General features: G+C 45.0%; 1 protein-coding gene across 2 annotated transcripts in view; it reads right to left on the reverse strand.

The window, feature by feature from the left end:
* Positions 1-8,252: 8,252 nt before the first annotated feature.
* The window catches only part of LOC141122172 (E3 ubiquitin-protein ligase TRIM39-like), a 154,099-nt gene continuing 146,297 nt past the window's right edge, over positions 8,253-16,054 (reverse strand). Inside the window, exons 1-2 of one of the 2 annotated variants that reach the window (XM_073611955.1) lie at positions 11,010-11,100; positions 8,253-10,482 (exon numbers count right to left, since the gene is read on the reverse strand). In XM_073611955.1, the coding sequence (XP_073468056.1) occupies positions 8,699-10,482; positions 11,010-11,085 (1,860 nt within the window). In that variant the 5' untranslated portion in view covers positions 11,086-11,100 and the 3' untranslated portion in view covers positions 8,253-8,698. Of the gene's footprint in view, positions 10,483-11,009; positions 11,101-16,054 lie in introns of those variants that run through there. The other variant, XM_073611956.1, reaches the window with a different exon arrangement.

Consider the following 16,054-nt stretch of genomic DNA (forward strand, 5'->3'; position numbering starts at 1 on the left):
GCGTACACACGGTCGGACTTTGTTCGGACATTCCGACAACAAAATCCTAGGATTTTTTCCGACGGATGTTGGCTCAAACTTGTTTTGTCTCCACACGGTCGCACAAAGTTGTCGGAAAATCTGATCGTTCTGAACGCGGTGACGTAAAACACGTACGTCGGGACTATAAACGGGGCAGTGGCCAATAGCTTTCATCTCTTCATTTATTCTGAGCATGCATGGCACTTTGTCCGTCGGATTTGTGTACACGCGATCGGAATTTCCGACAACGGATTTTGTTGTCGTAAAATTTTATCTCGTGCTCTCCAACTTTGTGTGTCGGGAAATCCGATGGAAAATGTCCGATGGAGCCCACACACGGTCGGAATTTCCGTCAACACGCTACGATTGGACATTTTCCATCGGAAAATCCGACCGTGTGTACGGGGCATTACAATCTCCACAGGGGATCATTATGGGATGCTGAATGTTCTCCATCTATAACATTCCCTATAGGGGCCAAAATGGGGGTGCTGGATGTTCTCCATCTATACCAGTCTCCAGAGGTAGTTATTATGGGGGTGCTGGATGTTCTCCATCCCTAACAGTCTTTCTAGGGTGTCATTATGGAGGTGATAAGACATTATTAAACTTTACTTGTCTCCATAGAGGGTCATTATGGGGATGCTTGATGTTCTCCTCGGTTTATAACGGCCTCCATAGGGGGATATCAGTGCAGTTCTGAATATGGGGACATACATGACACACGTCAGGAAAACTCATTGTATAGATGAACCTGAATTGTCTGCATCCTGTTTTCACCTTTGAGAAGTCACATGCGGGGGACCTCCAGCTTCTCTGTATTAGGACCGCCATAAAGGCTCCTCCACCTACATGGAGATGTTTATAATGAAAGTGACTTCTATTACAGAAGGAAAAGGAGTAACAATCATTTCTACATGTGATCAGCCAGAAGATGACCCTTGAGGGATATGGCAGCTTCCATTGATTGCTTCATGATGGACTGTCTTGGTAATCCTGACCTCACCGACTCACTCACCTGGAACAAGGATGCCCAATGGGAGTTCAGCCTTTACTGCCTGCATGCTTGCAGAGGAATTGCTGACACCAATGGATTATATCTGACACCAACACTATTGATGTCTTATCTTTAATTTTTTCTATCCTGTACAATTAATGGCTGTTACCAAAGGGGTGATATCACAAAGTGTATTCCACATTATTGGAGCTGCTGGACACAATATATTGAGAAGCTGGTTCATGCTTTTGTCTCCTCCAGACTGGATTACCGTAACGCACTTCTAATTGGGATTCCTAGAAGGAGTCTGCAGAGACCTCAGTACATCCAAATCTCTGCAGCAAAGATCCTGATGAGAGTGCAGAAACATGAGCACATTACCCCTAATTCTTCACTCACTCCACTGGCTTCCTGTCTCCGCCAGGATTGAGTACAAGGTTTCTCTCCCCACACATCAATGTATCCATGGACATGCCCCTCCCTACCTTAAAGAACTTCTTGAACCGCAAAACACAACACGTCCCCTCCGCTCCACTCACTCAAACCTTCTTCATATACCCAGAACTAGACTCAGGACAATGGGAGACGGGGCGTTTTGTGCAGCTGCCCCGCGCCTGTGGAATGCCCTACCTGACAACCTGAGGGCTCCTCAATCTACTGACCGTTTTAAAAAAGGGCTTAAGACATTTCTTTTTAGCAAAGCTTTTTGTTCCTTCTAGATGTTCGTTTCATCGTATAAACTGCTTAAATTTCTTTTTTTTGTTGTTTTTATCCCATAGCACTTTGAGATCTTTTGATGAAAAGTGCACTATAAATAAAATGTATTATTATTATAGTAGAGGGATCAGTGAGCATTGAGGTGGCAATTAGGCAGCACACAGGGGGGGGGTAATGAGCCAATCCCCATCTGAGGACTAAACCCATCACTATATGGGAAGACTCTGCAGTGTGCATGGGGAGGGGTGCGATGAGGACGTTTTGTGTTTACTGCTTGAAAAGTCCAGAAAGAAACCAGAAATGTAAGGCCCCTTTCATACTTGTACGACTTGGGACTGCAAAGTCGTATGACAAGTCGTTCCCCCATGATTTCCAATGACTACCATTCATAGTAGTATGTCTTCAAGTCACGCCGACTTCAAAAGTAGTCCCTACACTACTTTGGTCCGACTTTGATGCGAGTTACACAGGCATTTCCTGAAATGGCGGCAAAAATTGTGGCCGCGAAAACGCGGCAAAAATCTAGCAACTTTGAAGTGGCGGTAGCGTGAAAGGGGCCTAAGGCCGGGTTCACACTGATACGACACGACTGTTGTAAGACTATCATCCTACTTTGCCCTGCTACATCGGTCCTACTTCCTTCCGACTTGAATGAACAGGATAAGATTTTGCTTTGACTGAGATAGTACAACTTATCCTTTGACCAATCAAAACAATCCCAGTGTGACAAATTATTTTTACTGCTGCTGTAATTATCATGTCGGATGGTTAGGACAAAGATCCTACTTTGATCCGACTTCAATGATATTCAATGGGCTGAAGTAGGACCAAAGTAGTGCACGGAGTATTTTCAAAGTAGGACCGACTTGTGTCGGACAAGTTAAGACGGCTCTCATATGGAAACATTGATTTGCTCGTCATGTGACATGAGCTCCCAATGTCGGATCGTTTGTCGAACAAGTGTGAACCCGGCCTAAATTCAGAGACCAGACACCATTATGTCTTCATTTCTAAAGCCCCATACACACCATTCGATTCTCTACAGATTTTTGTCTTCAGATTTACCAAAACCATATAATATGAGGCCAAACCTTAAGGCTGCCTTCACACCTGAGTGTTTCAAAGTTGTGCGTTTTTACCAGGATTTTGTTCAGGTCACCAATGTAAAAAGGCAGAAAAAATGCCTGTAATCTGCCCCAAAGAAGCTCATGTTCTTTTTTGAGCTTAGGGCATATTTCTTCAGGTGACAAAACGCTCAGGTGCCATTGAAATGAATGGGATTTTGCTTGTTGGGCGTTTTACGAGCTGAAAACACTGTGAATGCAGCCTAAGAGTTTTGATTTGTATGTAATCAGGTAGGCCCTTGCACATGGTTTTGGTAAATCTGAAGACAAAAGTCTGCAGAAAATCGAATAGTGTGTATGGGGTCTAAGAATCGCCCATTTATATAATGGCCCGAGTGTGAGCGCAACTTTATACTGAAGGCATTGCTACATTTTTATTCCAAAATATGATGGGGGGAAAAGAAATGTCTTCTCTTCCCAATCTCATACAAGGTGGATTTCCATTTGAGACAAGTACCTTACCCAGCAAGATCTCTGCATGACCCATGGAGCTCTATACACACACTCCACTCGGCCCATATAGCTCTATACACACACCACCCAGGCCAAAGAGCTCTAGCCACACACCGCCCGGCCAAAGAGCTCTATCCACACACCGCCCGGCCAAAGAGCTCTATCCACACACCGCCCGGCCAAAGAGCTCTATCCACACACCGCCCGGCCAAAGAGCTCTATCCACACACCGCCCGGCCAAAGAGCTCTATCCACACACCGCCCGGCCAAAGAGCTCTATACACACACCGCCCGGCCAAAGAGCTCTATACACACACCGCCCGGCCAAAGAGCTCTATACACACACCGCCCGGCCAAAGAGCTCTATACACACACCGCCCGGCCAAAGAGCTCTATACACACACCGCCCGGCCCATGGAGCTCTATACACACACCGCCCGGCCCATGGAGCTCTATACACACACACCGCCCGGCCCATGGAGCTCTATACACACACACCGCCCGGCCCATGGAGCTCTATACACACACACCGCCCGGCCCATGGAGCTCTATACACACACACCGCCCGGCCCATGGAGCTCTATACACACACACCGCCCGGCCCATGGAGCTCTATACACACACACCGCCCGGCCCATGGAGCTCTATACACACACACACCGCCCGGCCCATGGAGCTCTATACACACACACACCGCCCGGCCCATGGAGCTCTATACACACACACCGCCCGGCCCATGGAGCTCTATACACACACACCGCCCGGCCCATGGAGCTCTATACACACACCGCCCGGCCCATGGAGCTCTTTACACACACCGCCCGGCCCATGGAGCTCTTTACACACACCGCCCGGCCCATGGAGCTCTATACACACACCGCCCGGCCCATGGAGCTCTATACACACACCGCCCGGCCCATGGAGCTCTATACACACACCGCCCGGCCCATGGAGCTCTATACACACACCGCCCGGCCCATGGAGCTCTATACACACACACCGCCCGGCCCATGGAGCTCTATACACACACACCGCCCGGCCCATGGAGCTCTATACACACACACACTGCCCGGCCCATGGAGCTCTATACACACACACCGCCCGGCCCATGGAGCTCTATACACACACACCGCCCGGCCCATGGAGCTCTATACACACACCGCCCGGCCCATGGAGCTCTTTACACACACCGCCCGGCCCATGGAGCTCTATACACACACCGCCCGGCCCATGGAGCTCTATACACACACCGCCCGGCCCATGGAGCTCTATACACACACCGCCCGGCCCATGGAGCTCTATACACACACCGCCCGGCCCATGGAGCTCTATACACACACCGCCCGGCCCATAGAGCTCTATACACACACCACCCGGCCCATGGAGCTCTATACACACACACCGCCCGGCCCATGGAGCTCTATACACACACACCGCCCGGCCCATGGAGCTCTATACACACACCGCCCGGCCCATGGAGCTCTTTACACACACCGCCCGGCCCATGGAGCTCTATACACACACCGCCCGGCCCATGGAGCTCTATACACACACCGCCCGGCCCATGGAGCTCTATACACACACCGCCCGGCCCATGGAGCTCTATACACACACCGCCCGGCCCATGGAGCTCTATACACACACCGCCCGGCCCATAGAGCTCTATACACACACCACCCGGCCCATGGAGCTCTATACACACACCGCCCGGCCCATGGAGCTCTATACACACACACCGCCCGGCCCATGGAGCTCTATACACACACCGCCCGGCCCATGGAGCTCTATACACACACCGCCCGGCCCATGGAGCTCTATACACACACCGCCCGGCCCATGGAGCTCTATACACACACCGCCCGGCCCATGGAGCTCTTTACACACACCGCCCGGCCCATGGAGCTCTTTACACACACCGCCCGGCCCATGGAGCTCTATACACACACCGCCCGGCCAATAGAGCAGAGCTCTATACACACACCACCTGGCCCATAGAGCTCTATACACACACCACCCGGCCCATAGAGCTCTATACACACACCACCCGGCCCATAGAGCTCTATACACACACCACCCATAGAACTTACACTCGGATCAAACACAAAGCTCATTTCTATTGAAAAGGAAAACACCAGCCCTCTGCTCATGGTGAAGGTTTTTAAAATTCATTTGGAAGAAAGTTTAAACAGTTAAAGTAAAGATTAGAAAGTAGCGAGGTTGACTGAAGAGATACTTAGATACAGCAGATGTACCCAGGATCTGACTATTTGATCAAAAAGTAAACTTTAAGCCCTAATCCTGGACAGTTGCCCGGCATCAACATTTTACATATGGAATAATTCACGTAACAAACTTAAGGAGTATATCATCAATTACAAGAGACATTCATTTCTGTTATCTCTGAACACATTAGCTTGACCATCCACCACACTCCCAAATACCTCGTTGTAGGACAAGGAGACCAACAGTCTCTATGTTCCACAACAAGATATTTCAAGGATCGGGAGAACAACAATTAGTTCTAATAACATCAGTCCGAAAAAGTCATTCTAGCAAGCAGCAGTCAGTGCCCCCGATCACCACCACACCAATTGTATGATGATACTTGTGAAAGGAAAGAAAACTAAACTCGCTTAAATAAACAAAATAAGGATATGAGAAGCTGCCAACATATGAAAGTGGCACAGAAAAAAATAAATGAGTATAGGAGGTATGTGGTGCAACTAAAAGCGATAAATAATAAAATATGTGAACAGAAATAAGTGTGAAAAACGCACTTAATGGATAGCACTTCCAGGACCGTGCTAATGCTAATATGCTAGGCGATCAGGTGCTGGTAATCTTCCACATATTAAAACGATAATAAACATTCAAATAAACAGAAATCTCATAAACACAATCAATAAATAACACTTCTAGGGCCGTGCTAAAGCTAATGTGCTGAATAATCAGGTGCAAAAAATCTTCAACATAATATATAATAGACATTCATAATAACAGACATTTCTAATAAAGTGCAGACAAAGCAATAAAGTGCAAGAGTACTCTAAAGATGCTGGTAGTGCAACCAAAGTCCAATAAAGAGGAACAAGATCTCCAAGTGACAGTTGACCAAACCAAATCCACTTCATCCAATATCACCATCCGTGGTGCGCCACTCATTTCCCCCAGCCTCTCACCTCACATAAAGACCCCTACAGGTCAAGTCAGGCCTTGATATGAATATATCCAGAACCCTCAGCAATCGATCGATTCCCGCATATAACCTCAGCAATACTGATACCCAAGTTGGACTTCAAGCTCATCCGATCTTGTAGGGTCATGCAATAAAGAGGGTGGGGGGCTCCATGGTGTAGTATATCAAACCAATTTATTTAGGCGACAAGTAGTAACTTACAGTTTTTAAATCCTGAGTACAGCTACGTAGGATACTACCAGAAAGTGGCAACACCTGGCTCCTTCCTGACGCGTTGCCTCACTGAACACGTGACGTCATCAAAGGGTGATCATTTGGTCATACTGCACATGCACTTTGGTCTTTTAATAGGAACTGTCACTCGGAGATCTTGTTCCTCTTTATTGGACTTAGATTGCACTACCAGCACCTTTAGAGTACTCTTGCACTTTATTAGAAATTTCTGTTATTATGAATGTCTTATCATACATTATGTTGAAGATTTTTTTGCACCTGATTATTCAGCAAATTAGCTTTAGCACAGCCCTAGAAGTGTTATTTATTGATTGTGTTTATGAGATTTCTGTTTATTTGAATGTTTATTATCGTTTTAATATGTTGAAGATTACCAGCACCTGATCACCTAGCATATTAGCTTTAGCACGGTCCTGGAAATGCTATCCTGGAAGTGCTATCCCATAAGTGCGTTTTTCACACTTATTTCTGCTCACATATTTTATCATTTATCACTTTTAGTTAGCGCCACATACCTCTATACTCATGATGATACTTGTACTGCTCTGGTGACTGTTCATAAATAAAAATAAATAAATATACATGTATATATATATATATATATATATATATATATATATATATATATATATATATATATATATATATATATATATATATATATATATATATTTTTTTTTTTTTTTTTTTTTTTTTTAATTTACGAACAGTCACCAAGAGCAGTACAAGTATCATCATGAGTATAGAGGTATATATCTAGCTCCCTTGTCATCTCCTCCCAAGCTTGCCTCCAGGATTTCTCCAGAGCTTCTCCCATCCTTTGGAACTCCCTACCCCAATCTGTCCGACTGTCCCCTAATCTTTCCATCTTTAGGCGATCCCTGAAAATCCTTCTCTTCAAAGAAGCCTATCCTGCTTCTAACTAACACTGTTTTACTTCCTCCATCAGCTCATCCCCCACAGATATTACCTTTTGTATCAATTGACCCTCCCTTTTTAGCCCTCTGATTCCTCTTGTACCAAATTGTAATGTAACTGTAATGTCTGCCCTCATGTTGTAAAGCGCTGCACTGCACAAACTGTTGGCGCGCTATATATATATATATATATATATATATATATATATATATATATATATATATATATATATATATATATATATATATATATATATATATATATATATATATATATATATATATATCCTTCATCTTCAAAAAAATTGTTAGAAAGAATTAGTTCTGAAAAAAGAAAAATGCTATGCCTTTTACTAAATGTCTGTCTACTTTCCAGAAAAGGGGTAATTTGGGGGGTAGTTGTACTGTCCTGACATTTGAGGGCCTCAAAAAAAATTAGATCGGCCGTGAGTTTATCAGGATTGATCCATTTTCGAATATATATCCCATAGTAGTTTGTAGACTATAACTTTCACACAAAACAAATACTTGTTGGGATTTGTTTTTTTGACCGACATGTAGCAGTATATATATATTAGATTTTTTTATATTGGATATATTTTTTAACAGAAAGTAGAAAATATATATAAAAAAAAAAGTTGCAATACATCTCTACACCATCTAAAACTGAACACACACAAGCTGGCTATAGATACATTGTAAAAGTGAAGGATCCCGGACTAACCCCAATCTTCACTAAACTACCTCAAGGTCCACTGACCTAAGCATGCAGCTAGTAAAGCCAAAATAATCTGACCTCCTGCATGCTTGTTCCTGGTCAGTGAAACACTAGGTCAGTGATGGCGCACCTTGGCACCCCAGATGTTTTGGAACTACATTTCCCATGATGCTCACCTACACTACAGAGTGCATGAGCATCATGGGAAATGTAGTTCCAAAACATCTGGGGTGCCACGGTTCGCCATCACTGCACTAGGTAGTACAGTGAGGTTTAGAATAAGGAAGACGGCCCCCTGGAGCCTGCAACTTTATAAAAAAATCAGTAGTAGTAGTGGTTTTTGCCCACTGCTCCCTCCCAGTATCTAGGCAGCTTTCTCACATCAGATTTCCCCCCAGATATCTTTATAGAGGAACCACTCCCTACCCGTAACACAGCATGGAGGGGCTCAGTGAAGGTGGTGGTGAAGGTGTAGAGATGTCGGATCGGGTCACACAGATCATAAAAGGAGATCTGCCCGGCCTCATAATCCAGCTCTATCCTGACTCTCCTACTGAAGAGATAGCCAGGTAATGGGACCGTATTACTGTCATGTACCACTGAGTACCGATTACCCTTCCTCGCCTCCAAACACCAGGACTTCTCATTATATCCAATCTGCGAATGATATCCGATCCTAGCTATACTGGGGTAACACATTCCAACTCTCCACATCTGTGACACCCCAAGATCCACTTCCCAGTACAGTCTCCCTGAGGAAAACCTCTGACTGCTTAACACCTGAGAACTCCGAAATCTCCCTGGTGTTTCTGAAAACATCTCATATGCTGTCCTGGACACCGTTTTCCTGTCACCTGATATTTGTAGATGATTACCAGCTGTCTGAGCATCCAGTAATATGTCTGCAAACTCAGATTTTTGCTGTACAGATGCAATATTTGGTCCTCCAGCCTGGCGGTGTGAGTGTTGTATGGCGGGAGTGGGTTGGGGACGTTTCCTGGGTTGTTTGGCAATGTAGGGGGATATTTTCTTTGTAGTAGAATGTGAATAGACCTCTGTGCCTGTACATTTCTGTATATTTACCCCAGATATGAGATCAGATAAACCTTTGTGTAATGTGAGTGAGATCCCCGCCACATCCAGATCCCCTCCATCATGGAGGAGTTTATCATATCTCTCGTTCTCATTATCTCTAACGTCACACAAGTCACCCATGTCTGATTCCTGTAGGAAAGTCAGTGGATCTGTCATGTTACACAGCTTCTCAATGTCCACCATCTTCCTGGACAGCTCCTCCTTCTTTATTTCCAGCTGTTGAATCATATCAGACAGTGATAGAGAGATCCGCTCTGCCTGCCCGGAGATCTCACTCAGGACTCTCTTCTCCAGCTCTTCCAGACGTCTCCTGAGGTCTCTGAACAGGGCAGTGGCTCTCTCGGTTTCATCATCTGCTTTTCCTTGTACTGTCTTCCTGCGTTCCTGCAGACTCTGGACTCTTTTCTCCGTCTCCTCTCTCTCTATCATAGATATCTGCAGAACATTTCTCAGTTTCTTCTTCTTCATCTCAAAGGCCACATCCAGAGTCTCCACCTGGTGCCCCTGATGTTCTAGGGCCAATCTGCAATATGCACAGATACAAGTGGAGTCCTCTGTGCAGTAATATTCCAGTAGTTCCTTATGGACAGAACATTTCCTGTTCTCCAGAGAAGTAGTGAGTTCACATAAGACGTGTTCTGGTGACTTGCTGTGGACTCTCAGGTGATTGTCACACAGAGAAGCTTCACACATCAGACAGGATATCACAGCAGGTACAGGAGTGTGAATACAGTAAGTACAGAAGAACCCAGATTTCTGATCTGCTTGAGCAGACAGGAAATTCTCCACTATGTTACGCAGTGTTGTGTTCCTACGCAGTGCAGAACGATCCTGGAACTCTTCTCTGCATTCAGGACAGGGATAACCTCCAGACCCCTCCTGTGTATCCAACATACGAACAATACAGTCCCGGCAGAAGTTGTGTCCACATTTCAGGGTTACAGGATCTGTATAAATTTCCAGACAAATGGAACATTCCAGCTCCTTCCTCAGATCAGCAGACGCCATCACTGAAAGCAGAAAAGAGAAAATATATTTAAATTCTATGATACTCATTAAAGCTGAGCTCCAGGATTTTAGCCACTTTGTAAAGTGTGTAAGATTACTAGGGGTCCAGTGGGGTGCATGCCACCTTGTGGACTTCTCTCTGTTTTTTATAACCAAGTCTGATCATTGATGGTGCAAATTTCTTTCCTGCAACACGTGAAATTCACACGATTTCACCATCAACACAGTCACACAGTCCCTCCTGTGGAGCCATTGTGTTCTCCTGGTGGGGAAGCCATCGCATGTAAAATCTGATCTATCGATCGACTTGAGTACATTCAGCCTGCCCATACATGGTTTCGAAGCGGGTCCGGTTCCTGCTGAACCATCTATGGTTGGCTTAACAGTTTTACTGATCCTCAAGAATACAGCTATCACTACACTCCCGGTGCTCTGACAGAAGAGATGTTGTCTTCTCATATACTGTAGCAGTCGCTGTGACAGACATGATTTGAGTGTTGTCAGTCAGAAAAGCAGAGTAAGTTCTTACCGGTAACTCTGTTTCCAGTAGTCTTCCAGGGCAGCCCTTGAGAGATGAAGCTCCTCCTCACACACAGGAAACACATTGCCACAAATTTTTTTAAAAGGCGGTCCCTCAGGTCCCTGGTCAGTCAGCCAAGAGAACCGATGCCCGGAATCTGAAAAAGACATAAAACAAAAGGCAACCTCACAAGGTCAAACGTTAGGGAGGGATCGTGCTGCCCTGGAAGACTACTGGAAACAGAGTTACCGGTAAGAACTAACTCTGCTTTTCCCCCAGTCGTCTTCCAGGTCAGCCCTTGAGAGGATAACCAAGTACTCACCAGATTAGGGTGAGACAACGGCTTGGAGGACTTTCCTACCAAAAGCCTGGTCCTGGCTGGATATCAGATCCAGTCTGTAATGCTGAACAAAGGTAGAGAATCTTGACCAAGTTGCTGCCCTGCAAATTTGCTCTGGAGTGGCTCCCGCCTTCTCTGCCCACGAAGCTGCTGAAGCCCTTGTTGAATGCGCCCTTAGATCTTTTGGCGGTGTTACTTCCATAACTTTGTAGCACTCCAGTATCGATGACTTGATCCATCTAGCTAGCGTTTTTTTTTTTACGCTTGTTTACCTTTTTGATTTCCAGCGTACAGGACGAAAAGAGCGTCTGATGCTCTGAACTCATTGGTGACTTCAAGGTACTGAAGAGGACATCTTCTAACATCTACAGTGGGGATCGAAAGTTTGGGCACCCCAGGTAAAAATGTGTATTAATGTGCATAACGAAGCCAAGGAAAGATGGAAAAATCTCCAAATGGCATCAAATTACAGATTAGACATTCTTATAATATGTCAAAAAAAGTTAGATTTTATTTCCATCATTTACACTTTCAAAATTACAGAAAACAAAAAAATGGCGTCTGCAAAAGTTTGGGCACCCTGCATAGTTAATATCTTGTACTGCCCCCTTTGGCAAGTATCACAGCTTAAAAAAAAGTAACACTTTTTGTAACCAAGAGTAAGCCAAGAGTCTTTCAATTCTTGTTTGAGGTATCTTTGCCCATTCTTCCTTCCAAAAGTCTTCCAGTTCTTTTGAGATTTCTGGGCTGTCTGTCACGCACTGCTCTTTTAAGGTCTATCCATAGATTTTCAATAATGTTGAGGTCAGGAGATTGTGAAGGCCATGGCAAAACCTTCAGTTTACGCCTCTTGATGTAATCCCCCGTGGATTTTGAGGTGTGTTTAGGATCATTATCCATTTGTAGAAGCCATCCTTACTTTAACTTCAGATGGCATCAAGTTACCATCCAAAATTTGCTGAAATTTTATTGAATCCATTTTTCCTTCTACTCGTGAAATGTTCCCTGTGCCACTGGCTGCAATACAACCCCAAAGCATGATTGATCCACCCCCATGCTTAACAGTTGGACAGAGGTTCTTTTCATTAAATTCTGTGCCCTTTCTTCTCCGAACGTACCTTTGCTCATTCCGGCCAGAAAGTTCTATTTTAACCTCATCGGTCCACAGAACTTGTTTCCAAAATGCCTCAGGCTTGTCTATATGTTCATTTGCAAGGTTCAAATGCTGATTTTTGTGGTGAGGACGTAGAAGAGGTTTTCTTCTGATGACTCTTCCATGAAGACCATATTTGTACAAGTATGTCTTTATAGTGGAATAGTGTACCACAACTCCAGTGTCTGCCAGATCTTTCTGGAGGGATCATGCAGTCAAACGTGGGTTTTGAATTGCTTTTCTCATAATCCTGCGAGCTGTTCTGTCTGATATTTTTCTTGGTCTTCCAGATCTTGCTTTAACTTCCACTGTTCCTGATGACTGCCATTTCTTAATTACATTCCGAACAGAGGATATTGACATCTGAAAACGCTTTGCTATCTTCATATAGCCTTCTCCAGCTTTGTAAGCATCAACTATTTTCAGTTTTAGTTTTCTAGACAACTGCTTAGAAGAACCCATGGTGCTGATTGTTGGGGCAAGGTCAGATGAATCTGGCCATTTAAAACCTTTGAGATTACATCACCTGGTCTTCCCAGACGATGATTGAGAACAATCCATGACACTGGCAGGTCTCAGCTTTGCAAAGGGGGCAGTGTATGCTATAAATTCTGCAGGGTGCCCAAACTTTTGCAGACGCCATTTTTTTGTTTTCTGTAATTTTGAAAGTGTAAATGATGGAAATAAAATCTAACTTTTTTTGACATATTATAAGAATGTCTAATCTGTAATTTGATGCCATTTGGAGATTTTTCCATCTTTCCTTGGCTTCGTTATGCACATTAACACACATTTTTACCTGGGGTGCCCAAACTTTCGATCCCCACTGTAGAAGGCTTAGTTCTTGCTCTTTGTTATTAGCTGGTGAACTACAAAATGAAGGTAGTATTATAACCTGGGGTTTATGAAAAGTTGACATCACTTTCGAAGTAAATCCCAGATCTGTTTGAAGGACGAGTATGTAATCGTGAAGCTTGAGAAAAGGTTCTCTGACAGATAGAGCCTGGAGTTCCCCTATCCTATGCACTGTAGTGATAGCCACAAGGAAGGCAATTTTTAGTGTCAGCAGGTGTAAAGATGTTTCTTGTAGAGGCTCAAAGGGGCTTTTGATGATCCCCCTCAGTACCACCGACAGATCTCATGTGGGACATTTTTGTGTCTTGGGTGGTCTGTACTTAGCCAACGCTCTGCAAAAGCGAAAGACCAACTGGTCTCCTTGTAGTGCCCTTTCTAGATACACCGACAGCGCTGCAACCTGGACGTTCAGCATACCGAGTGCTAGACCTTTATCAGCACCTTGCTGTAGGAAATGAAGAATAGTCGGTGTACGCATCTTTTGTCTGTTATATTTAGTGCTTCAGCTGTTACATTTTCTCCAGGTTTTTCTGTAGATGGCCTTGGTGTTCGGCTTTCTAGCGCTCAGAAGCGTCACCACCACTTTATCTGAGAGTCCTTTTGATCTCAAGATGTCTTCCTCAGTTACCAGGCCACCCATTTGAAGCTTTCTTGTTTTAGGCCTGTTAGGGCCTAGGACAAGAAAGGTTGTCCCTGCGAGGAAGTAGCAATGGCTAGTAGATATCAGGTTGTCCCTGCAAGGAAGTAGCCACGGCTCTTCTGCCGAGAGACTGAGGAGCTGATATGGTGCTATCAGTATCAACTTTGTTCCTGTAGGAATTTCTTCATTACTCGAGGAATCAGATATACCGACTGGGGGGAAAGCGTAGCACATCTTGAAATCCCATGGGTTTTGAAGTGCATCTATCCGCAGAGGCCGGTCTTGTGGGTTTAGCGAGTAGAAACGATTCACCTTGGTGTTTTTCTGTGATGCAAATAGATCTATATTTGGTATTTCCCAGCGGGCTGTAATTTCCCTGAACACCTCTGGGTGTAATGCCCATTCCTCTTGGGAGATCTCTTGGCGGCTGAGGAAGTCAGTCACTTGATTGTTTTCCCCCTTTAGGTGGACCACACCCAGCGACAGTAGATTTCCTTCTGCACATTGACAGAACTGGTTGGAGATGTGGCTTAAGGAGGGGTGCCTTGTGCACCCTTGCTTGTTCACATAAGCTACTGCAGTGGCGTTGTCCGACAGGATCAGGGTGTGATGATTTCTTAACTGGTCTTGGAAGTGTTCTATGGCTTTGGCTAGTGTCATAAGCTCCCTCCAATTCGAAGACGCCTGAACTTCTTCCAGTGACCATTTCCCCTGAGCAGGCTGACCTGCTAGGTGGGCTCTTCATCCCCAACTGCTTGCGTCCGTGGTCAACTTCTGTGAGGTTGGGAAAGACCATGCCAGACCTTGTGTGTATCCTCCACCACCAAAGCAATATCTTCACGGAGGTTGGGAGTCAAAGTGTTCTGTCTAGACCCTCTTGCTGTTTTTTTAGGAGAAAGATTTGTAAAGGCCTTAGATGATACTTGGCCCATTGCACTGCCGGTATCGTTGAGGTCATCAGTCCCAGAACTGACATCAGCTCCCTGATGGATATCGTGAGGTTCTTTTATACAAAACTTACTCTCCTTGCAAGGCCTTGAATTTTCTCCTCCGGTAGGGACGTTTTCTGCTCTATTGAGCAGATATCCCAGAAACCGGATGTTCTGAGTGGGACACAGGTTGGATTTTTCAATTTTTAAGATCCAGCCAAATGACTTCAGCCATAGTTGAGCTTCTGCCAGGTCTTTTACCAGCTGTACTTCTGATGGTGAAGCGAATAGTAGGTCATCTAGGTACAGTACTACGGTCGTCATCTTCAACCTCAGAGGGGCCAGGACTTTGGTAAAATATCCTCGGTGAAGAGGATAGCCCGAAAGGAAGAGCCCTGCTTTGGAAATGATACTCCTTTCCCTCTCCCTCCACCACCAACCTCAGGTATCTCTGGGACTCTTCTCGTATGGAAATGTGTAGATAAGCATCCCTGAGATCCATGGTCACCATGAAAGTTCCTGGTTGCAAAATATTCTTGAATGAGAATATGGATTCCATGCAGAATTTTTTTGTATTGTATCGCTCGGTTCAGGGGTTTTAGATTTAATATCAATTGAAACTTCCCGGAAGGTTTTTTGATCACAAAAACGTGAGAGTAAAAACCCTTTCATTTTTCTTCCTCTGGGACTGGAGTAAGGACCTTCTGGGTCTACCATCTCCCCCAGCAACTAACGGGAGAGCCCCTGCTATTTCAGGATCCCTGAGAAGTTAATAGAAATCACTCTGGAGGATGACAATTGAATTCCAGGGAGTTACCCCTTGCAACGATGTTTAAGATAAATTGGTTGGCTGTCGTCTTCTGCAATTGAGGTAGGAAGGTAGCCAGCCTTCCCCCTACTGGCTTGAATAGAAGAGCCAAGGAGGACGTTACTCTAATGTCGCGTACACACGACCGGACTTTCCGGCAGACTAGGTCCGACTGTCTTCCCGACAGACTTTTCAGCAGAGTTTGGACGGACTTCCGAACAAACGGACTTGCCCACACACGAACGGACTAAGTCAGTTCAAAAGTCAGTTCGTTTTAAATGTGATGACGTAAGACTGGACTAAAACAGGAAGTTCAATAGCCAGTAGCC

This window comes from Aquarana catesbeiana, linkage group LG01 (assembly GCF_042186555.1).
Source record: "Aquarana catesbeiana isolate 2022-GZ linkage group LG01, ASM4218655v1, whole genome shotgun sequence".
Classification (NCBI taxonomy): domain Eukaryota; kingdom Metazoa; phylum Chordata; class Amphibia; order Anura; family Ranidae; genus Aquarana; species Aquarana catesbeiana.